The sequence below is a fragment of the Rhipicephalus microplus genome, chromosome X (assembly GCF_043290135.1).
Source record: "Rhipicephalus microplus isolate Deutch F79 chromosome X, USDA_Rmic, whole genome shotgun sequence".
Classification (NCBI taxonomy): domain Eukaryota; kingdom Metazoa; phylum Arthropoda; class Arachnida; order Ixodida; family Ixodidae; genus Rhipicephalus; species Rhipicephalus microplus.
The window spans coordinates 299,026,886-299,052,045 of record NC_134710.1 but is presented as its reverse complement, the minus strand read 5'-3'; the positions used below and the strand labels follow the sequence as shown (position 1 = coordinate 299,052,045).

Here is a 25,160-nt window from a genome sequence, read left to right as displayed (position 1 = left end):
GCCAGTCTAGGAGGGTTTTTTTCAGTCACAATGACACCATATTCTGTTCTTCGTTGTTGAATGTATGCTGTAGGAAAAAGAGAACGCAGGGTAACAATTGAGAAGCATTGAAGTAAAATCTGGAATACTTTTTTTGTATTCTAAATAGAGACAACAAGAACATCTTAGAGCATCGGCATTCTTATAGAAACAGGAATTAGATGAACAAGCTTCTTTCCATTTTTTTATTTTAGGCATTATACAGGCTTTGTTGTGCACGTAATATTTTTGTCATATCCGGCTAGCGAGGTCGATGACACTACGATGATTTTTTGAGAAAAGACATCGACAAAACGGCCGTGTCTGACGTAAATTGCTTCCGAAAATAGGCGGAGTCAAAGCACACAATCCATGCCTCGAGCAACTCACGTCGTCGCTGGCCGATAATCGCGTTCTCAAAAAGCAACGCGTCTGACGCAACAGTGAAACGAAGGGTTCAGGAAGCCATCGACTAGAAGGCCACGTCGTGTTGCCAAACGGGGCTGCGCATGATACTGCTCCTAGGGCGGCCGTTACTTTTAATGGTACCCGTACGGCCCACCGAAAGCCGTGCTGAAAACAGTTGCCTTTTCACCGAAGGCGGAACCGCGAGCTTTTAGACGACGAAAGGCCAGCCCGTGGTCACGCAATGAGGATGGCCTCAGCCGCACGCTGTGTGCGTCATTCATTTTCGTCAACAGGACCTATGTACACACGCACATACAAACACGCGAAAGAAGACAGCGTGTATCGTCTTATGATGCCACCGCCCCCGTGCTCGTATACTGGCAATCTTCCTGCTCTTGTAAAAATGGGTGAGCGAACGGCGGGCGGCTCGTTGTTCCGCCGGACTTCCTCGAGGAACTGGAAGGAGGAGAAGGCCCTCTTGTAGGAAGGAAGTGCAGACGGCCGGACTGGTTGAAGGCGGGAAACAGTGGGGGAGAAGTGAGGCACAACACAGCAAGGAGCGAAAGAAGGTGAAAGGAATGAAGGAAAGAACGCCTGCTCTCCATTCAGTCGAAAGGAGTTCCAGTTCTTACCAGAGGCCGCGTCAGTGAACAACAACTCGTGTCCCTTCACAGCATCGCGAGTGAGCGCAGCTGCTACTACTATCTGAGGCGCCCGCAATGTGGACACGCAGGACACTCGTGGTCACCGCGGTCTGCATCTATCTTGCCGTCGCGCGGGCAGCCACGAAACAGCCACAAGTGTCGCGCGCCGTGGCAGAAGACGTCGGCAGTGACACGACAGCCGGTGGCGAAGCGCCCGTCAGCGCCACTACTGTGCCCGACCACCCGGACGTAGAGAGCCGCCTCCGGGCTCTCATGGACCGTCTAATCCACGAGTCTCTGCCTCGCATGACGGCACTGGGTACTGGCTCCAATGTCACAAGTGACTGCTCGGCAGCGCTGTTCCGGGTGCTTCTGGGCATGCGAAAGTTCGAACCCTGGGCTCTCAGGCGTAAGTTGGCTTGTGTTACATTGGCTTTCATCACATTCTTGGTTACTTTTATCTTTCAATTGTCAACACGTTTTCGCGAACATTGTAAGCTCTAGTTGTCCAGATTGCTTCTCAACAGTATATAATGGCTTGAGAAGATATTGCGTGAGACCACGCACACCGCGGCTGCCTTGAGACAGCAGCAGTGTACGTGGTTGCCTGCTGTTAACTAAGGCTTCCATGTTATCAATATAACTAAAGTTGGATATACGTTTCCTTTGCCTTCAAAGACTGGTGCATATACCCTTTAGGTAACTCTAAGAAAAAATGAAGACTGTGCTGCCAACTCCATGGCGACACGGAAGTGAAACATATGAACGATGCTCGAAGCTGAGAGAGCTTCCCCTTATTTTTTCTGGAAGTTTTCGGGCTCGTGACCAAAGCATTTTGCTATCAATAAACAGCAAGAAAGTTGGAAACTTAAGCTTCAGCACGTGTAGGCACTTTGCATGTAAACACAGGGGCGTAACATTTTAAATGCCGCCTCTTTGTATTTGCACGCACGATTCAGAGCGCGCAGCACAGTTGAAGAGTCTTCAGGTGCTGAATAAAACGAAGAAATTAGGTGTTTAACCCTTTGGGCATCGTTTTTCCGCGACCCAAGTGCAAGTATTGAAAAAAAAAAAGTCACCGTTCCCCAGCGCTTATCGCACTCACCTCCTCCTTCTGCTACTGATCGTAACTTTAACCGTAGTCGCACGCCTGCCAAGGTATCAGAAAATCAAGCTAGCCATCATTTCTCCCCATCAACCACTGATTTTGTCTCTTCTCCTAACATTTTGATGCGCACAACACATTTCTGACTGAGAAAGCTTTGCTTATTTGGTGTTATTGTTGCACAATGCATGGAAAACAATTAGTTCCGCAGTTTCACAGTGATGCACCAAAATGTTAGTATGACTAAGTGGCTGCAACGCAACCTGATGGTAATAATTATGTTCTGCAAGAAACGGGGTACGTATGCTTAGCTAAATGGCAAAAGGGAGCGCCTTCATGGTGCCTCGTCCCGTTGGTCGCGTATTCTAGCACTTTTCTTTGTACCATCGCGCTGTGTGCTTCTGTCTGGCGTCTTAAGGGATATGCGCCACCTGTTACGAAACACGATGTCGCCGGCCCCAGAGCGTGGAATACTGTCACCGCTTCCCGTTCCGGGACTTACAGTACGCGCTACAGCCTGTATAGCAGCGGTAAATGCCGGTTTGGAGCAGACGCTTGGGAGCTATCTTTCCTCAATGACCATCTCCTGCAGAATGCCAGGATAAAGTGGTAAGACGATTACGAAAGAAAGGAAGAGAGAAAGAAAACAAAAAAGAAAGAAAGAAAGAAAGAAAGGAAGGAAGGAAGGAAGAAAGAAAGAAAGAAAGAAAGAAAGAAAGAAAGAAAGAAAGAAAGAAAGAAAGAAAGAAAGAAAGAAAGAAAGAAAGAAAGAAAGAAAGAAAGAAAGAAAGTAGACCGTGGCGCCACCAACCGAGCGGCCAGCAGGGGCCGCGTGATTCAAGGACCCATTATCCTATGATCTTGGGCGCGAGAAAGAGGTCATTGTATCCAAACTGCCTCATCGGTTGCGCATTATTTGCTGGCCGCTCAGCGCTTTCCGACTCGTGCGTAGTGCATCATTAGCGCCCTCATTGAAATATTCATTGGCAGGGCGTTCCGTACTGGCAATGAACCACATTTCATTCAAGTACGCCTTCCGTCGATGACATGTTGTGTCATTATATAACGTGCATTACCATTTGTATTATTTCGGGCGTTTATCGATTTGCGTAAATACACAGGCACCTAACAGTTCGTAAAGCAAAATCCACTCGTGAAAATTTTAAATATCATGTAGTTGTAATAAACTTACCCATTTTGCCATTTTATTGCATCAAGCACGAAATATTGAAATTAAAACAAACGACTTGTCATTTATACTCTTTCTTGTTTATTTATAGACAAGTGCAGCATTGTATATGTCCCCAAAGCAAGACTTAATAAAAAAAATCTTGGATTGCTCACTGATCTTGGCTGAGGGAACGTCCACCATACCTGAAGTTGTATAAAATGCGTTGCCAGAAAAGTGTTTTCTTTTTATGAAATACATCTGTAATAAGGTTTTATGTGGTACTTTCGCAGGCATTTGTTGATTGATTTGTGGGTTTTAACGTCCCAAAATTTCCATTTGATTGTGAGAGACGCCGTAGGGGAGGGCTCCGGAAATTTTGACCACCTGGGGTTCTTTAACCCTTTCAGCCCTGAATTTTTTATTTTGGTCAGCTACACTTTTTGTGTGCATTTTTCTTGTAGTTAGGACCTCAGAAGGCTACAAGCAAAAAATTGAACCACTGGTACAAGAATTTTGGGATTAATTAACACAACATCAAATTAGCTAATTAGGGCCCTGTGATTGGAAAATGATAAAAAGTGGCTTATTTTTTTCTGCGAAATAATGGTGCACAGAGAACGGAAACCAACGTCTTACTTTTCAGCCTAATACTCACTGAAACAGCTTCGGTACATTGTCCCGAAAATGGCGCTTACCCGCCTCAAGTAACGTGCCTCGGCTTCACAGAAGACCTCGGTCACGCTTCTTCTTCTTTGTGGCTGCTACCTCTACAAACGTGCCGCAATATTGGTGTCAATTGCAGTGGGGATCGTTGAAGAAATATTCCCCCAAGAATGAGCTGTATTGGTTAGGTTTCTGAGACGCTAGGGGAAAATTTGTGCGGTGGTGTCAATTGACACCGCCAGGGCCGAAAGGGTTAACGTGCACCCAAATCTGAGTACACGGGCCTACAACATTTCCGCCTCCATCGGAAATGCAGCCGCCGCAGCCGGGAATCGACCCTGCGACCTGCGGGTCAGCAGCCGAGTACCTTAGCCACTAGACCACCGTGGCGGGGCATTTCACAGGCATTTAGCGTGTAAATTTTGGGTAGGGGAAGCCACTTTGTAACAGTTCTAGTAATACTATAATTGCGCAATGTCTATATAAGAGTGCTCATAAAATCGAAATTGGTGAAATAACAAGTGTTCTTGCGCACAGTTTTCTCATACCGACTGTTGAATGCAAAGCTTTTCGAGGGTGACATTCTGTCGTTACTGAGCGATATATCATGAACTTTGTTCTAGCTGACATTTTTTTATTTCTTCGTAAGTTAGGTGACAGGGAATGCGCAAAATTATTGTGTTTTGAAATAGATACGTCGGCTGATTGTGGCTTCTGCGACACAAAAAGATCTGTGCTTCAAGCACGTTCTTGAATGCGCACTGACTTTTCATGTTTAACCAGGTGAGGCAGTGATTGCACGTTGTGAATTTATTGATTGATATGTAGGGTTCAGTGTGCCAAAATCACCATATGATTATGAGAGACGCTGTAGTAGAGGGCTCAGGAAATTTCGACCACGTAGGGTTGTTTACGTGCGCCCAAACCTGAGCACACGGGCCTAGTTGTGAACTTAGATACGTAATGCGGAAGCTGTGGGGTCACTCGTAAAAGCTGCCAAAATTAACGAGACTAGAATGCGATGTACGCTGATGGATTGTTACTACAGTGCACGTGTGCGCAGAGTAAAGCCGACGATCAGTTGGGTACGCGTCTTAAGCGGCCCCGTAATCAACCACACTTGGAAGCGAGCTCTATCTCTGGCCCGTGGAGCACATGGCCATAAAGGAAGTTCGGAAATAACCTGAGACGCAGAGCTATACACTTTATCGACATCGCTATGGTGGATTGAGTCCTTCCGTTTCGCCGAGACGGAAAACGGCTCGACAGGCTCCTCCGCTTTCACTCTGACGGAACTGGCCAGCGGGTACACGTTGCTGTTCTGTGCGGTTGAGCGCATTTGCTTGTTCTGCACGATCGTTCGTTGCGACTGCAAAGCGTGAACTAAGCAAGAAAGAAATGAAAAGAATTAAAGTGTAATCCACATAACCTCAAAGAGATAAAGAAGGTGCCCGAGCGAAACTTCAGCTTGTGTAGCGAGTGGCGGAAATCAGGCCATCGGGGAGGGCTTCGGGCGTTTCTGCTATACGTACAACCCGTCGCGCCGTTATGCATGACGGAACCGACGACCTTTCGCAGCCGTGACCCTTTTCAGCAACGAATTACCCAAGCGCGGCGTCTGAAGGACGGTGGGCAGTGTGGGGTATTTGCACCGCTGGTCTCATGCGTGCACGAAAGTCTCAACAACACCCACTAAGCATGGATTCAACTGCGTGCCACGGCTCTTCTTCGGGCAATACAGACCTTGAAATGCTCTGACATGAGCTTTCACATGTTACGGTTCACTGTTTGCTCCATGGTTCGTCAGCAGTGTTTAGCAATAACATCTGGGGTATTACGTCCCAAAATCAAGACATGATTATAACATACGCAGCAGTGCAGAGCTCCAGAAGTTTTGACCATCTGGTGTTCTGTAACGCCCACTCACAACGAGCTTTTACCATTTCGCCTCCATCCAAAATGAGACCGCCGTGGCGTGGACCGAACCCGCAACCTTCAGTTATGCAGCCGATCACCATAGCCACTGCTTCACCGCGGTGGACAATTTCGTAATCGCGTTTTCCTGAAGAACTACCAGTCTACCAGTTGTTGAAGGGAAACTTTCAATATTTTTTTGTTAATCCTGCTGCTGCTGCCTATCATCATGATGTTGATATGTGGAGTTTAACGTCTCAAACCACTATATGAATATGAGTGACGTTGCAGTGGGGGACTCTGGGAATTTCGACCATCTGGGGTTCTTTTAACGTGCACCCAAATCTGAGCACACGGGCCTTCAGAATTTTCGCCTTCATTGAAAAAGCAGCCGCAGGAGCCGGTCTTCGATCCCACGATCTGCGGGTCAGCAGCCGAGTACCTTGATCACTAGACCACCGTGGTGGGGCTGCTGGCTATCAAGGGCACTCGGCTTGCAGGATATGCGTTCTCGAATGCGGATATTACTTAAAATAATGGTAATGATGCTTATATCTAAAGTTAACCGGTCGTGTTTCAACGTTTCATAACTACCCCAATTTACTCTACATGAAATCTTTATTCCTTTAACCTAAAACTCAGTGGTTCGGAAGTAAAAGCAGAGCAAAAATAGGGTTAAGGACTAACGAAGAGGTGGCAAGGCGCTTGATTTTTTCACAGCTAAAGCTTATGAAAAGGTGCACGCACATATGTCAAGCAGCCGACCTAACCTCGTGGAGCAACAAGCCATGGAGTTCGTGCAGCAGATTCATGGTTGTACTTCCCAATCGTGAACCACAACTAGCTCAACTTTTGCTTCTAGACTCAGTGAGATTAGCGCACAGGTTTCAATATTGTCCACTATTTACTGGCCTAATAAGAAAGCGGAAGCGCCTCTATGGCAGTCCCAACCTTTCAGCAAAGCTAGGTTTCTCGTTGCTTCGCGAGTTTTGTATTTGACGGCCTGAGCGTAAGCATTCAGCTAATCATCTTATTCACGAGCAGCAGTAACTTATGCACATAGCTGTACCATCGACCAACCTTTCTTTCACAGATAAAGACGGACGTGAATGTCATAATCGTAGGTCTAGGGATGTGCGCTGTCATTCGTATATACCTGCTGTTGTTGTCGTTATAATAGGTGGCTGGCACTCCCTCACGTACTAGAAATTGAGAAATAACTTTCCTCGGGACCAGGAGCGTGAGCTCCCGCCGCCCTTCGCGTAATCGCGACCGGGAAACACCAATCCTTCAACTCGGTTGATATATGGTCGGTTGTCCTTGATAAGTTTTTTCTGAAGATCAGGGCTATACCTCTAAACTCACCCGCAGCACGAGCCTGAGACCTAATCCCGTTTCCGGACACTAGGTGTTGCGTAAACGGGTTCCATCAGCTTGCAAGTTCCTCTTGACCGCCAAAAGCGGGGCAGCAAACACGCAAGCTTACGTAAGCAATGCCAGAACCGGAACAAACAGGCACATATCGCTATCTCAGTGTGGTCGCCGTCTGCGCTAACTTCCTCGCAACCTCCCAAACCTGTCGCCTTCTTGTAACGCCAGTTTTTTCTCCTTCAATTTCTTACATTCTTCTTTTTCTTTTTTTATCATTATTTCCTTTTCTGGGAGCCCACCGAGACTTCCGCGCTTTACAGGAGTCCACATAACTTCCGTAATCTGCATCCGGTGCGAGCCGGCACCGAGAGGGTCTTCGAGCCGCGGAACTTCCTCCCCGCTAAAATTAACTTGACAAACGCCTGAAAGCGAAGCCCGCGGTGTGCTTTTGAGGAAACGCGGAGGAATGACGGCTGCGTGCCGCCGCCACTGCCGCCGCCACTGCACTGAGCGTATGCGGCGCTTCGCGCGCCTGTATGTAAGAGTAGCGAACGGCGCCAGAGCATCAGAGCACGTAAGAGAAAAAAGCAGAGATATTTGTCTTCGGCACAGACTGAATCAAATCGTATTTGGCCCCATAGTCTTTGAAATGACTGCTTGATGAGGTTGTGGTCTACTCGAATCGGGGCGGCAAATGCATGCATGCATGTTGCAAGTGTAAATTGGCGAGCAGACTATCACCTCATTCAACATAGTATGTCCGTACAAGCCATAGGCAGATGAAGTTTAACATTTTTGAAAAATTCTTGTGATACCTACGTTTGTAATGATAATATTATTGGTTAAAAATTAAACAAAAAGAAAAAGGGAGGTTTGGCGAGCACCAAAGATTCTGTACGTGTAGTTTTGCATGCGCAAATGCGGACGGCTTTGTTGAAATTCATGTTTAAGGTAAAATTACACGGCTCTATATATATAGACAAAGGATACTTTTAGTCCGGTACACGCTGCAAACTAGTAAGCAGTGCGTGTTCCTTACGCTTCGTATACGCACAATGTTTCAGCGATTCACTATATCTTCCGCGAACTTGCAAAATATGATGGTATTATAACACATTATTTTAGCGGAACGATTGTGTGGGATCAGCATGAGAAGTAGTCCACAGATGTCTCCTTAATTATGAAATTTTGAGTGTGTTGAATACCTTCTGCAGAGCTTTTAGCTAGGCTCTTCCTTCAGGTATACTCCCATGCATGCGACGCCTTTCTACACAGCTTTAAAAAAAAGTTCCTACATCAGAATGGTTTGTTAGGAAAAAATTCCGGTGCCGAGCTTGTTAGTTGGAGCGTGCAGAACAAAAGACCTCGAGGTTATGGTCTTTGTACTAAGAAAGTGCTGGTGGAGTGGTATCATTTCGTCATCCATTTCCGAACAAACTGGGATCCTAGAGAAATGACACTGAACGGTCCATGAAATGCGTGCAAAAAAAAAAACACCGCAGCAACAGCAATGGTGGACAGAAGGACGATGTAGAGCTTGACACCACCGATGAAAATTACTAGATTTGGAGCCGGACGAGAAGTCACCTGAATAAGTTCCGAAACATCTGGTCAGTTTGCAGTTTTAAAATTTTAACTTTAGAAAATTTGATCCGCGCTTACGTTCACCATGTCACTTGCTCTAATGACTGTTAGCCATAATTGTAATTAGCTTAACCGGAGTTAAGGCTGTTCGCGTGACAGTGGTATAGGTTGGCTGCGGAGCTAATGCTATTCCGTGTGAAATTTCACCCAGCCAGACAGATCTGTTTCGAATATGTTCTCTCTCTACCCCTCTCTCTCTCTCACACCAGATCTCTCTCTCTATATATATATATATATATATACATATATATATATATATATATATATATATATATATATATATATATATATATATATATATATATATATATATATATATATATATATATATATATGAAGTCACCTTAGAGATGCTTATAACCCTATTTCAATACACTCCAGCCAGCATGCCTAAACGTTTTCAAAGGTGCTCTTGAATCCTTTCGATGTGGTACATATACGCAAAGCAAACCAATGAGAGTGAATCCCTCCCTCAAAGAACTTCAAACCGACCATTGTTTATAGTTAAAGCACCTGATTTTGGCAACGAGTTTTGGAGGGCTGATTTTCAATCACTGAGGAAAGACCACGAATGAGACGTTGTCTTGTTTTGTTTTTTGTGACGAAATGAAGATCTGCATGAGGGCAACTAGTGCAGCAGTGGTAGTTCATGTGTAGTACATTTTGAGCTGTATAATATGACAGATTTTGCCGGAATAGTTACCGTGGTGGTTGAGCTTCTTGCTGTAACTGAACAATCAGTGTAGCTATGGATTAAACCTCGGCATGCTTCATGTAGATATAGTGTTGCTGTTTGAAGGCAGCCGGTGACATTTTGGCTTTCTCCATGATTATTGGTACCTTAAGGCGCAGTTCTGGCCCCGCCGAGGTGGTCTAGTGGCTAAGGTACTCGGCTGCTGACCCGCAGGTCGCGGGCTCGAATCCCGGCTGCGGCGGCTGCATTTCCGATGGAGGCGGAAATGTTGTAGGCCCGTGTGCTCAGATTTGAGTGCACGTTAAAGAACCCCAGGTGGTCTAAATTTCCGGAGCCCTCCACTACGGCGTCTCTCATAATCATATGGTGGTTTTGGGACGTTAAACCCCACAAATCAATCAAGGCGCAGTTCTGGTCTATGTAAGCACCATGATGGCGAAGGCGGTCTTGCTGCAGGCGTGTAGCTTGAGGACAGTGAAGCACGATCAGAATACATCGCAAGCCATCGCTTCTACTCTGTGATTTTCTAGAAATATATCGTCATGAACTGGCACGCATTACTTGTTCTTGTTCTCCTTTACTCTGGCTCACACGCATTACAGGGGGATCGGCCATGAATTGAATGGTCTGATGAAGTTTTAGATAGTTGTAAAATAAGGAAGGTTATAGAATAAAAACACTAAATGTTTTATATGATATTTTGATTCTCTTTCAAAGGTACCAAATTAGTGCTTTTTTATTATATTATATAACTAATAAATCTACGCCGTGTTTTCAAGTAAAAAGGTATGTGTCGTTAAAAAGGATAATACTATTGATCAACTAGTTAATTGTTTCGTTTCATTGAGATGATTCAGAACATTCACATCAAACTTCACTCTTGAGAACCCAGAAATAGAGGCTCGAAAAGAAAATATTACGGGTACAGATAAATTTATTTCAATAGCAGGTAAAGGTCTTTCTAACTTGACTCTTTGAGATGTAGTTGATCGCCTACATGTCGAGAACAAATGATCTATATATTATAGCTCGCCACAGAAAGTGCACATTTGAAAATGTTCATGACCATCGGTAGAAATTCAGCATCGGCACCCAACAGTGGAGCCTCGTAAATGCCACTTCTAGTTTACGTGTTGCAAGAAATTATCTCCGCCAAGGATATAAGGACTGATATTTGGAGGAATCTGCAAAGCTTTCCATAATGTGACGCCTGCGAAATCGCGCAGCCGTCACATAAGTGGATGAGGGAAAACACGGTTAAATGGGCCAACCTAATCAAGACTTGATGCTGATGCTGATGACCTTTGATGGATGGCGCGTACCCACAAAGGGGGATGGGCCAAGAACCGGGCGGCAGGATACTTAATTGAAACTAAACTGAAAATGAAGCCAATCTGAAAAAGTAGCTTAAAATAATACTGCCAAAAAACAAAAATGTGTGCTGAGCAAGCGGTCAAACCATCTTTTGTTTTTGAAAGACATAACTACGAATCATAAACTAAAGATCTGAAAAGGTAGTGGTTCACTAGCATGGTAATCTTTTAGTTGCGTTGATGTAATTAAACACAGCGGAGCATACATCCCTGTGGCAGTAACCAAATGAAGTTCCGCCAAGTGATAAAATTACTGGTAAATTTACTTGTATTCCGAGCTTTTGTAATGGGTTTACTAAAAATCTTTTTCTCTGATAAGAATAACGATGACAGAATAAAAAGAAATGTTCAATTGTTTCAATTTCGTTGCACCAAATGCATAGCGGTGACGCCTTGAGCTGAGCTTTATTAAGGTAATAATTCAGTTGTGGAATTGCGCAGCGCAATCTGGTATAAGTGACCTCTAACTGGCGAGATACACACCACTGTTTATTCCAGCAATAGCTCAAATGCTCGAAATCTTTATATTTATCCAAATTACCTTTTCCCCATTGCAGGCAAGCATTTCGGAACCTTAGCGCGGTTACGTAGGCCGTATCTGGCAAAACTGGGATGGTGGGCCCACCCAGGGATACTGCTGCTAAAGAGTCCGCCATTTCGTTCAAATATAATCCGCGGTGACCTGGTACCCATAGCAAATGCAGTTTTTTTACATTTTTCGGTACTAAATGCCGAAACGTATTCATCAGCTCTGAATTTACTGCCGTAGAAAGTGCATTACAAACTGATAACGAATCTGTAATGATAACTGCTAATGATTCGCTTGAGGGTAATTTGCGTAGGGCAAGAACAATGGCCAATAGTTCTGCCATGAATACCGGGGTATAATCTGGGAGTCGAATCGAAAAAGACCAGTCCAAAGAAGGAGAGAAGATGCCAACCCCAGCCTTTTCTTTAGAGACAGATGCATCAGTCGCTATGATATTGCTTGTCTCTAGGTGGGCTAGATAATCTGCTAACTGGTCATTTAAATACCTATATGCCAATTGTTTCGCGTTATGAGGAAATATATCATCGAATTGTATGCTAAGCATTGACTTTAGGTTGTGTATTGGACCAATATGTCTAATTTTTACATTCAGTTGCTTTAGTAGCGCTTGTGCAAATACTATTTGCGGGGTGTGTAGTCGCGACCAATGGGTTTCGAAAAATAAAGTTGGTTCTTGAATGAAAGCGTAAAATGAGAGTCTTTGGTGTGAACTGTATATCTTTAAGAATGCTTGCACAGTAAGAATTTTAAACCTATTTAGCAGAGAAGGTAGGCGAGCTTCCATATACAATACGTTATTTGCAACGAACTTTGGTAGACCCAGACACAAACGCAACGCTTCTCTTTCCAGCAGTATCAGGGGTCTCATTTTATAGGCTGCGCTGCCAGAAAATAGTACACATCCGAATTCCATGATGGGCCGCACATAAAGTTTATATATCATTATTAGCACATCTCTTCTTAAACCCACTTTACGGTTTGCAAGCTTCCGTAGCCACCCCATGGCCCGTGTTGCCTTGGAGTACACATCATCAATGTGACTTCTCCAATTTAATGTGTCATTATATATGATGCCCAAATATTTAAGAGAATTCACCTGCGGAATGAGCTCATTACTGTACATTAACGAGATGTTGATAGGCGGCAGAAAAGAGAATGCAAGGAGCACGCTTTTCTTTACGTTCAGGGTCATATGAATATTTTTAAGCCATCTTTCTATCATATTGAGATAATTTTGTAGACTCTCGTGTAATGATTGAAGGTCGGTATTACTTGCGAAGAAAGCAATATCGGCCGCGTACACATATAACTGAATATCCTTAGTTGATGGAATGGAGCTTAAGAAAATGTTAAATAAAACTGGTGACAGGACAGCCCCCTGTGGTACGCCACGTGTCTGCTTATATCTATTTGATGAGTACCCATCTTTAAAGCAGTAATATTCTCTCCCTCTTAAAAACTCCGACACCCACGCAGTGATGTAGTTGGGAAAGTGGTGATATGCCATCTGTTTTAATAAAATTGAATGCTCAACCCTATCGTACGCTTTAGCCAAATCTAAAGTAACTAAAGCACAGTATTGGCGCCGACGCTGAGCCAGTTGTATTCGGCTCTCTAAATCAACATGCGCACACCATATTGAGCAACCGGATCTAAAACCAATTTGACTGGGGTTTAATATTGCGTTATTATTAATATATTTCATTACCCGGGCATTCAAAACTCTTTTAATTAGCTTAACCAGATTTGACGTGATTGATATCGGCCTTACATTGTCCAAGGCGAATCCTTTTTTTTTGTTTTTTAAGAAGTGGAATCACTTTAGACAGCTTCCATTCCGCAGGTATCCAAGCTTTTGTCAAAGAAAAATTCACCTGATTAAGTACTTCAGTTGGACAAATCTCGAATATTACTTTTATCATTGAATTTGTTACCCCGTCTGGTCCAGGTGCCGAAGGAGATAAGTGCCTTATTATCTCTGCCAGCTCATCTAAAGTAACCTCCTCGAAATCCTCGCCTGCCATTGGGTTCACAATGTGCAGTGGTAGAGTTGACATAAATCTATCTTGGAGCCCTTTCGCAATATTTTCTACTAAATCAGAGAGCTCACGGGGGGAAAGAACAGAAGAGTCAATATTTTCAGCGGGTGGTAACATCTTTTGAGATCTTAAAAATCTGAAGAGCGCTTTTTTGTTTTTAGCCCTAGAAAGATACTCATGTCGTTTCATATTGTAACCATCTTTCGCTGTACTTACTGTGCGTTTGAAGTCTGCTGCTGCGAATTTATAATCACACCAATTTTTTGGACATTGGTTGACCAGCAGTTGTTTCCATGCAGCTTTCCGTTTTCTATAGCTCCTCGTGCACTCTTCAGTCCACCATGGACTAAAAGAACCTCTTGTGGCCGAGTCTAATTTAAACGTTGCGTCTTTTACTGATCTTTTTAACACTGCACACAGACTCATAGCCCTAATGTCACCTTGTATGTCCTTGCGGTGATCAAAAGAAGCCCTCAAGTCTTTTTCTAATTTTCTATAGTTGAGGAATGAGCGGGCCTTTTTGGCGACATGTATTCTTGGAAAGTTCAGTACAAAACTAATAGGCAAGTGGTCACTGTTAGTAGCACAGTCTAAAGTTTGCCACGAACATATATTTAGAGATGAGCTTGAAAATGTCAAGTCAATTACAGATTTAGAGAGACCTCGGACAAAAGTAGCAGATTGCGAATTTAAACAAGATAAATTCTTGTCTATAGCCCATTCCCACAATCGTTTTCCGCTTAAATCTGTTTTAAAACCCCAGGCCACATGATGTGAATTGAAGTCTCCAGTGATTAATATATCCTTTCTGCAGGCAGAGAACATATCGTCTAGACTACGTGTGTTTTGCACCCCGGCTGGGAATTACGCATTTACAAACGACAAGGGAGAAGCGTCTGGTAATATTATGTCTACTATCAAAATTTCACAATTTGGAGTCACACAACGATAAGAGATCGTAGCTTTGTGACTAAACTTAGTTGCTATCAAGACAGCAAGCCCACCACCTCTGCTAGGTCGGTCCAATCGAAATAGCCGATAATTTTTTAGGTGAAACTTCTGGCTGGTTGAAAGCCAGGTTTCTTGCAGTGATATAATATCCGGGGAAAGTTGTGAAGAAAGGTATGATAGGTCTGTGGCTGCGGAAAATATAGATCTGCAATTCCACTGCAATATGGTTAGTGAACCTATTTTGACGACAGAACCGTCGCAGAAACTGCTTGGTCCAAAATGTCCTTTCGCAAAAAGTCTTTCTTAGACATGTTCTCAAAGAATTCTTTTTTGGATAGATATTTTTTAGATTTCAAATTATGCGAAGAGTTTTTTGATTGGGGAGATCGGGTTCGCTTCAAAGCCTTATGAGAGTCCATATCCATATCTGCACATGCTTCCGAATCATCCGTAAGATCACCGTCTTCCGTTGTTTTGGAAGTCCCTGCCTCAGGAGAAACCGCTCGCTGACGTGTTGTCGCACTTTCTATTTCCGTACGCTGCGATACCAATGATGTCTGAGGAGCCCAATCGTTCGTAGAAGCTACACCTAGAATTTGAGATAGTTGATTGGAAACCAATTGTGCCAAGCTTTCAAAAAGGTTGTTTGCGAGGCGTTCCATTGCCTTTTCCATAGCCTTCTCTACGGCCTCTGCGATAGATGTTGCGAGAGATGCATCCATGGCGGTGGTATTACGTGCTGCAACACTGGCATATCCTTTGGATCTCTCCTGCATTTCTGCAACGGCTTCTCTCCGAGAGCACCTCTTGCGTTCTACAATGTCCAATATGGCCAGCTCCCTTTCTTTTGCTGCACAGTCTGCGGAGTCTGCAGGGTGCGCTCCATTACATAAGCAGCACCTCTCTTTCTCAGAGCTGCACTCGCGGCTGTCATGATTTTCACCACACAGACGGCATCTAAGAACTGATCGGCACCCTCTGACGCTATGTCCATATCGCCAACATTTCAAACACTGCAGGGGTTTGGGGGCAAGTGGCTCTACCTTATAGATCAGTGGCCATGCCTTAATTTCGGAAGGTCGGACTGTTCCTAAAAAGGTCACTATCACCGATTCCGTTGGTGATTTTATGTTGTCAATTGTACGGGTGCACCTGTACACTGAAATTACACCCGCCACCGAAAACAAATCAAGCACATCTGCAGGTGTCAGGCTTGTGTCTACACCGCGGACTAATCCTTTCGAGCATGCGAGGTGTGCCGGAATAAATGGGCTTACCGGATGCGCTGCGAATTCGGAACATTGCAGGAGCTCACGAATGCATTCCTGATCTGCGGAACAGCACAGGATGCCTCCGCGACCAAACTGGCGGACCTCAGTGATCTCCTGGGGATGCGAAGTGGCTTTTCTAAGCTCCACTTGAATCGCCTTTGGGTTCTTGATCGGAATACTGCCCCCATCTGTAGGTACCAGCGCCACAGGGACACTTCTCGCTCCACTGCGTAACAAATAGTCTATCGGCCAATCCTTGGCGGGAGTGGAAGCTAACCAAGGGGAGTGCCCTTGGCCGGGGGAAGAAAATGACATCAAAATGGAATGACTCACTTCAGCTGAGAAAGAACAATACAGTTACCGGAAAATAAAGAACTCTCAAAGAACAATAAGGATACTGCCGCCCGATCCTGAGCCCGGGCAGCTTCTTCACAGTCGAGCCTCACAGTCGAAATGCGTGCACAGTTTAAGAATCGGCCATTTTCTCCACTTCTTCCTCTTCATCTTCTGTTTAGCTCCTAGAACACGTGCCCCGATGGAATAACTCTGATAGATGATGAATGAGTACAAAATAAAGAAAGAAAGAAAGAAAGAAAGAAAGCGAGAAAGAAAGAATGCGAAAAAAAAACTTGCACATCCCAAGCCTTGTGGGAATCGGTTCATGCGAAGATATCAGCGGGAAGTTTTATGCAGCATTTTTTTTTAGCTAAGCGTTACGAGACAGATCAACGTGTTTTTGTAAGTGTAGTAGTGGTAAACCTACTAGTTATTAGTACGTAGTCATGTGTATAACGAAAGCAATGTACAACAACCTGGGAAGAGAGCAGCGCTTCGAGATAGGTAATAGTGCACTTCAAGTTGTAAAAGACTATGCCTACTTAGGGCAGGTATTAACCGCGGAGCCGAACCACGAGAGTGAAGTAACTAGAAGAATAAGAATGGGATGGAGCACATTCGGCAAGCACTCTCACATTAGGACAGGTAGATCACTATTCCTCAAGAGGAAGGTATATAACAGCTGTATCTTGCCGGTACTAGCTACGGAGCAGAAACCTGGAGACTTACAAATAGGGTTCAGCCTAAATTGAGGACGACGCAGCGAGCAATAGAAAGAAATATGGTAGGTGTAACTTTAAGAGACAAGAAGAGGGCAGAGTGGATTAGGGAACAAACGGGGGTTAAGGATATCATAGTTGATATCAAGAAGAAGAAATGGACATGGGCCGGGCATGTAGCGCGTAGGCAGGGTAACCGCTGGTCATTAAGGGTAACTAACTGGATTCACAGAGAAGGCAAGCGGGTTAGGGGGAGACAGAAGGTTAGGTGGGCAGATGAGATTAAGAAGTTTGCGGGTATAAATTGGCAGCAGCATGCACAGGACCGAGTTAACTGGTGGAACATAGGAGATGCCTTTGTCCTGCAGTGGACGCAGTCAGGCTGATCATGATGATGATCACGATGATGATGTGCATAGCTTAAGTGTTGGTGCCGTCGGCATATTGGAGCAACACTTGTGCTGTCCATGTTTATTTTATTTTTATAGGATCGGATATCCAACACTGCTACCCCAGTTAGCGTTGCATGGTTGAGACGCTTCTGTTTGGTTCTTTTCCTAAGGTGGTCGAGGCATTTGCGTGATTCTGCGGTAGAATACCTTACTGCCATGTGAAAGGCCTGAGTTCTATTGTGGCTTAAGCCGTGATTTTTATTCTTGGCTTCGGCGGAAAATGTTCGCTCGACGACAACGCCTTCGATGCCGGCACCCAATTTTTCGCGACACGCCTTTCTTTGCACTGAGGTGTCAAGATTTCCAATGTCACTTCTCGCTGTGTAGGTCGATGTAGGCTGGGAATCTCCTGTGGCACATACACGTAATTACTGTTATTCTTACGTGCGTCTTTGGCGCACGTGACTAACTTTTCATGACGCAAGTGACAGACATGTCGCGATATCCGAATTATATAGTCGTCATATACACGGCAGTAGTTTTCGTCATGCACTTTGATCCCCCTTTGTCAATTTAGGTTTATGCCAACCTAACAAGCAGACCACGAGAGTACCTAGACAATGGCGGCCAGTTCGATAGACAGATAGAAACAGTAAAAGGGCATTGGTTCACAAATATTGTTCTTCGCATTTAAAACTCCTTGATGAGAAGACATTCAAACCTGGTATACTCCTATCCCAAGGTGGCTATTTAACTACTTGACTATACAGGCATGCTAAGGTCATAACATAACCTAGGATAATATAGGGTAAACTTTAAGGGCTATTTTTTACGTAAAAAGTTATGGAGAACTAACAGAAAATAATGCCAAGTAAAATACAGGGGACAATATTAGAAGCAATTGTAATGTGAATGGGAAAAAAGTGGACAAAAATATAACTTGCCACCGTCAGGATCTGAGCCTGCGACCTTCGTCTAACACGTCTGAAGCTCCACTACCGAGCTACGGTAGGGGTTTTCACCCCGTCCACTTCATAGATCTACATGCGCAATTAAGTGCGGGAGGGTTAGTTAGTGCCACTGGTTGTCATTACGGCGAGTGTAGGCCACTCTTCGTTTTCCCTGTTTGTCGTCCTGTAGTGTGTGATTCTATTACGAGATGGTAGCTGACTATTTCAAGAGAGACTCAGAATATTCTGACTATTCAAAGGGGCTCATCGTAATCGGCCACAGAATCGACAAACTCTGACATAATTAGACATAATTTCTGACAGATCCCCGAAGAGCAACGAATAGTAACGATAGTGGGTGCTTCCCTGCTTTACAAAAAATCTGCGCATCTCCACGAAGTCAATGATGATGAGCGGGGGAAGCTAGGTTCTAAGGTTGATAATGTTTACGATGAAGTCGCCGACAAATATAATGGACAGACAGATGGATGAATGGACGGACGCACGAACGAACGGTTGCACGGATGGACGGGCTGATGAACGTATGGAAGGACGCGTAGACGGACGGACAGATGGATGTATGGACGGGCGGATGGGCGAACGTAATGAAGGCCGCAGGTGGTTTTTTCGCAGCTGTGCTCCAGGTGTTGCGATACTAGTGTGGACGCCGGTACATCGCCAGACAATTCTAGCCCTTTAAGAGCTTCTCCCCTAGAATATAATTTGTAAGGAAGGTGCTAGACATGCGACTTGAGTAAGAAAGAAAAGAAAGATACAACGTGCTATCGCTGCCCCCACCTCTCGTTAGCCTATGTAGTAGGAAAACCTGAGTTCACTTTTGATGACATCTGCCATTAAAACACCCCCGTATTACTTTATGGTGTAGTGGATGGCTTGGAAGTGCGCTTGTAGTAATTGCCTTGAGAAAATTTACAATGAGCTCTAGCAAAGCCACTTTTATGCCTTCGCTGGGACTGTGTTGCATGTTCTCATGTTCTGCACCAGCCTGGTGTTTTCATTGTGATAGTAATTATATTGATACTCTTGGCTCGGCAAGTTTCCAGCTACGTCACCGTCATGTCCCGGATATGTACACACACACACACACACACACACACACATATATATATATATATATATATATATATATATATATATATATATATATATATTGTCCAGTAGATCCTCTGTGAGCGGTCACAACGTGGTTTATTTCGACGTTTCGGCCTAGAGTCTGGCCTTCATCAGGAGGCCAGACTCTAGGCCGAAACGTCGAAATAAACCACGTTGTGACCGCTCACGGAGGATCTACTGGACCATATGCAACGCTACGGCCACTCAACTACCATGCCTGCCTTTATATATATATGTAAGAGCAACAAAAAATAAATAAAAAAGAAAGCTTTTCAAGTGCGCCACCAGACTTCGAACTTCTGAACCCTCGCTCTGCATCCTGCTCTGTCACTGTCTCCTCGTCCTTTGAGATGATAACGGCGAGCATTTGACGCTGGCGTTAGCGCTTCGGAGTGTTCAGTACAACCCAAGAAATGGTGCGAAAGGTGAGCTCTAATGCAATGCTCTTAAATAGCGTTAAGGGCTATTAAGACACATATTAAAAACCGGCCCATTTCTGTACCCATCTCGACTTAGAACGCTGGACGAGCTATGCTTGTAACGCTCCTCACAGAAGGAGGCACAAAGAGGCCACTCCTCGCACCACATGGTTCAACAAGGAGGAGCTGGTGTAGCCAACACTTGCAGCGTGTTTATGAAACACGAAGTAACTGTGACAGATTTTTAGTTTTCGTTCATCCTGTGTATACTAGTGTGTTCTTTTTGAACCAGCCATGGCTTAACAGATTGTTCATTTCGGCTCTGACATTCACGACAACCCTTGACGTACTTCTTGACGCTTGCCGAAAGCCCTGGTCAATAGTACCTCTCCCTCACTCTTGCAAGTGTCCGTGAGTAGCCCAGATGACCTGATGTGGGTTCGTCATGGCAAGCGAAGAGGACGTCGTCTCGTATGTCTCGAGGAACCACCAGGAGGTAAGCACGTTCGTTCAAACGAGCGTTCTTCTTGTCTCGCAGACAGAACGACGTCAATGAGCGGGATAAATGACGTGGTATGATTGCGCTCTGACCCTCCAAATGATCGATGATTGGACGAATATCAGCGTCATCTCTCTGCCGTTTGCTCAAGTCTGATGAGCTAATGGCGCCCAGGAAGCCTTCGTCTTCCTCTGCTTCCTGGCTGACGTAATGAAAGGGTGCGTGTGACAGTGTGCCAGCGTCTTCATGATTACGGCTGTGTTTATGGACGATAAATCACCGTGCTAGTCGTCCTGAAGGGTCGCTCAGGCTTTCCAACCAAAAGAGGGCGTGGTTGTCCGTCACTATATTTAAGGGACGACCATAAGGATACGGGCAAAACTTGGTGATTGCCCACACGACTGCAAGGCACTCTTTCTCCGTAGTGGAATAATTTGCCTCGGCACGGGATAGAGAGCAAATGCCGGAGGCTATCACTCTTTTGATGTCATCTTGACGCTGAACGAGCACTGCACCGAGACCAATGTTACTAGCGTCAGTATGGACCTCCGTGTCACCATCATCCTCAAAATGAGCGAGAACGGGCGTTGACTGCATGTGCTGTTGCAGCTCATCAAAGCTGCTTATTGCTCATTTTTCCAAACAACGTGTCGCCCCTAGTTAGACGAGTCAGAGGTTCTGCTATCTGTGGAAAGCCATGAATGAACCGGCGATAGTAGACGCACAAACCAAGGAAGCTGCGGACGGCTTTCTTATCAACAGGAGCTGATAATTCGGCAACATCGGCAAGCTTGTCTGGAGTGGGCTAGAGTCCGTCGGCGCTAACTACATGTCCAAGACATTTGAGTTACTTATAGCCGAATTGGCGCTTCTGTGGCTTTAATGTGAGGTCTACTGATCGAATAGCATCCATCACACTGCGCAGGTGGTGAAGGTGCTGCTCGAACGTGTCAGAGAAGACCACCACATCATCAAGTTAGAAAAGACAAGTCTGCCACTTGAGCCCTGTGAGGACAGTGTTCATCATTCGCGAGGAAGTTGCCGGCACTGAACACAAACCAAAAGGGAGTACTCGAAATCGGTATAGGCCGTCTGGAGTGACGAAGGCTTTTTTTCGCGGTTTCGCTGACCTACCTCGATTTGCCAGTACCCACTTTTGACATCGAGAGAAGTAAAATAATGGGCACGACGAAGTCTATTCAGTGAATTGTCAATACGTGGCAGCGGGTACACATCCTTTTTGGTCACGTTGTTAAGCCATCGGTAGTCGTCGCAGAAGCGTAGCAATCCGTCCTTCTTTTTGAAAAGCACGACTGGAGATGACCACGGGCTGCTGGATGGTTCGATAACGCCATCGTCAACCATCTCGCGGACTTGCGTACGTATCGCTTCACGTTCTTTAGCCGACACGCGGTAAGGGTGCTGGTTTAGCGGGCGTGCGTCCTCGTACGAGATGATCCTGTGTGGAGTGATGGATGTCTGGCGAATCTTAGCAACTTGCGAAGCAAGACCTCAACTCGAACAAGAGCGCCCGCAGCACAGTCTGGTTACCGGTGGACAGATCAGGATTGATGTCAATATCACTCATGGACGTGTCTGCGGTAATGACTAGTTCTGACGTGAGACAGTTGGGGATGTTTGCTACTTCGTGGCCAAACGCTATCGAAGTGCCACGGAAAAGTTGTCAATGCTCGTTGTTAAATTTGGTTACGAGCAATTCAGATCGGCCATCACGAAGGTGTATTACACTTCTGAAAAGCACACAATTGCCTTGTTGCAGGAGGTGTTCTAAGTTTGTCTCGGCCACCACTTCGCCATCGCCCATACCACAGCAAGTGTCGTCGCTGGAGCATTTGCTCGTGGAAGAAGCGTCACGCTCTGTTCAGAAATACGGAGTATGTCGACACGCCTTCCGTCATCCTGCACGTTGATTGGTCGCTGGACTGAAAACGTGACGCGGCGCTCTTGGCGATGAATGATAGCTCCATTTTCCCGTTGAAATACAACTCCCAGAATGACGTCACGGGAGCCTTCGCGTAGAACAAGGCAGCTTGATAAGAATGTACACCCTTGAATCTGTACTCTAGTTGTGCAGGCGCCCAGTGTAGTCCGAAACCAGCTGTCTGAACCTGCGGGTTATGCCATGGCATGATTACTTTCTTCAGCTGCGTTGCAGTTTGCCACTCAGTATGGAATAGTCCGCGCTGGTGCCCGCTAACGCATTAAGTGCGCAACCATCAATTGTCACGACTATGTCGAGTGAAAGACGGCTATCCTTTGTAGCAGCAGGTGATTTCGGACCAGTTTCTGTACGGTTCTGCGTCAATAGGAGGTCTTCAGTGCTTCGACGTTCAGCGACCCCACCTCCAGAGGTCGCTTCAGCTAATTGACCCGGCTAGTTTTCCTTACAGGCACTACCAGCATTGATGTACGCAGATGATATAGTGTTAATGGCCGACAACAAGGAAGATTTGCGGAAATTGATGGACATCTAGGGTAATGAGGTAGATAGGTTAGATTTCAGTAAAGAAAAATCAGCAGTCATGACTTTTAATGATAGTGAAGGTAGTGAGCTTAGAACACAAGAGGTCACGCTAGAGATAACAGATAAATGCAAATATCTGGGCGTATGGATAAGCAATGAGGCCGAGTACTTACAGCAACACAAAATATACGTGACGACTAAAGGTAACAGGAATGCAGCGGTGATGAAAAACATGGCACTGTGGAATTACAATAGGTATGATGTTGTGAGAGGAATATAGAAAAAAAGTCATGGTTCCTGGTCTGACGTTCGGAAATGTGGTCTTGTGCATGAGATCAGAAGTTCAAGCAAAATTAGAAATTAAGAAACGTGGAATCGGTAGGCTTGCCTTAGGAGTTCACGGGAATACACCAAATCAGGAAGTACAAGGTGATATGGGATGGACATCATTTGAGGGCAGGGAAGCTAGCAGCAAGATAACATTTGAAAAGCGATTGAGAGAAATGGGGGAGGAGCGTTGGGCTAGGAAGGTATTCAGCTACTTGTACATGAAGAATGTCGATACAAAATGAAGGAAGCGAACCTGAAAATTGACTGGTAAATACTTAGAAAACAGCAGGGGGCCAAACCAGAAAGAATTATTGGTTAAGAAGAAGGTGAAAGAAGCTGAGCCCGATATATGAACAATTTGCATGATTAAGGCGTCCGCACTAGAGATCTATCGAAGTTTTAAGTACGAAATTGTCAAGGAAAGGATCTATGATAATACTCGGGCTAGTTCTCTACTGTTTGAGGCCAGGATGGGAGTATTGCGAACCAAGACATATCGGGCCAAATGCGAAGGGGTAGACAGGTTATGCAGTGCGTGTGGAGAGGAAGAGGACACCGCCGAACACTTGATAATGTTTTGTAAAGGGCTTCACCCTATAGTTCAGGATGATGGCGCAGAGTTTTTCAAAGCACTGGGGTTTAGGGACAAGGGGGGCAAATAGACTTTAAGCGGGTAGAATTACAAAAAGGAGGTTATCTGATTGATGGCTAAAGTCAAGGCATGAGTGAAAATTAAACCCTTTACTACAAAGTACGAGTCCTCAACCTCACCATTTAAGGGAAAAAACTAAACGCAGTTTTTGGTTCACTAAGTATTACGGCTTGGTGGCGGGAGCCACCGCCCGATTTAAAGGGTACAGCCATATCAATCCATCCATCCATCCGGTGGCGACTGGGAGACCGTGATGTAGAATACCGCTGGGGTGGTGATGAAAATCGCCTCGGCGATGGCGAGCATAACTGTCACGTGGCAGATGGTGGTGCATGCTGCTGGGAGAGGTATGTTTCTATGTCGCGGGGTCACTGGCCATAACTGGGTTGCAGCGAGTACGCAGAGAAGCTGCGAAGCCCATGACGGCGATATGGGCACTGGTGGTACAAGTGATCAGCTTCTTCGCAGTGAAGGCATAGAGGCCGGCGATGAGGTGTGTGACAAACATCAGACTTCCGAGGAGATGTGTGCCGATCGTCGATGTACTGGACTGGTTGCACCGAACGATGGGCGGCAGAAGCCCCACGGACAAATGGCAAGGGCGGTGGCGTGTACGTGCCTTCTTAGTACGGTATGTGCTTCGCTGACTGGAGTGAAACAGCGGGAACAGGATGAAAAGACAATGACGGCGATGCAGCAGGGCGTTTCAAGGCTTCCGCGTAGGTTGTCCCACGGCAGTATTCGGCAGGAGCTGGTGCAGCTGTATCAGGAGGCAAAGTGTCCAGGAGGGCCTGGTGCACCTCATCCTTGATTACAGTTGCAATCGAGCTAACCGTAGAATGAGGCGTTACACCAGCCTTTTGAAACTCTTCACGTACTATATTACGGATGAGTTCGCGTAGGTGGTGATTGCTGGTTCAAGTGGCGGTGAAAATGTCAGCAGTGAACATGCCACTGACACTCCTGTCGTATTGGTTGGATCGCTGCTGTAGCATTTTTTTTCTATTGTCACGCTCTCGGACAAGAGCTCCGAGACCGTCTTCAGAGGGCTTCGCACGAGGCCGGCAGAAAGCTGCTTTTTGACACCGCCCATCAAGCCACCGAGTAGCTAGCTTCAGGACAATGCGTCAGTCGTGCCTGGCTTTCGTTTGGTTTGTAGTCTCTTTTATCACGCCGCAACCAGCCATGGAGAATCGGCCATGAAACGAACGGTGTATTGCTATTTAAAAGGAAATGTTCAAAATTTTGAATTCGTAAGTTTTTAATGAACATGCCTGATTTTATTAATTTTAAACGACGAACTTAGCATTCTATTCTTCTCGTCTCCCGAAGGAAATCGCAAATGGCGTCGTAAACGCTCCTGTTGCATAAACCCAGCACGGTAGCCCCAAAGAAAAGAATAACCGGATGGCATAAATTTGATTTCAA

At 45.4% G+C, this 25,160-nt stretch overlaps 1 protein-coding gene across 1 annotated transcript in view; it reads left to right on the top strand.

Annotated features, from left to right (window-relative positions):
• The first annotated feature begins 1,073 nt into the window (after positions 1 to 1,073).
• The window catches only part of LOC119161392 (nose resistant to fluoxetine protein 6), a 121,475-nt gene continuing 97,388 nt past the window's right edge, over positions 1,074 to 25,160 (top strand). The window contains exon 1 of the mRNA XM_075876626.1: positions 1,074 to 1,479. Within this exon, the coding sequence (XP_075732741.1) occupies positions 1,146 to 1,479 (334 nt within the window). The 5' untranslated portion in view covers positions 1,074 to 1,145. The remainder of the gene's footprint in view (positions 1,480 to 25,160) is intronic.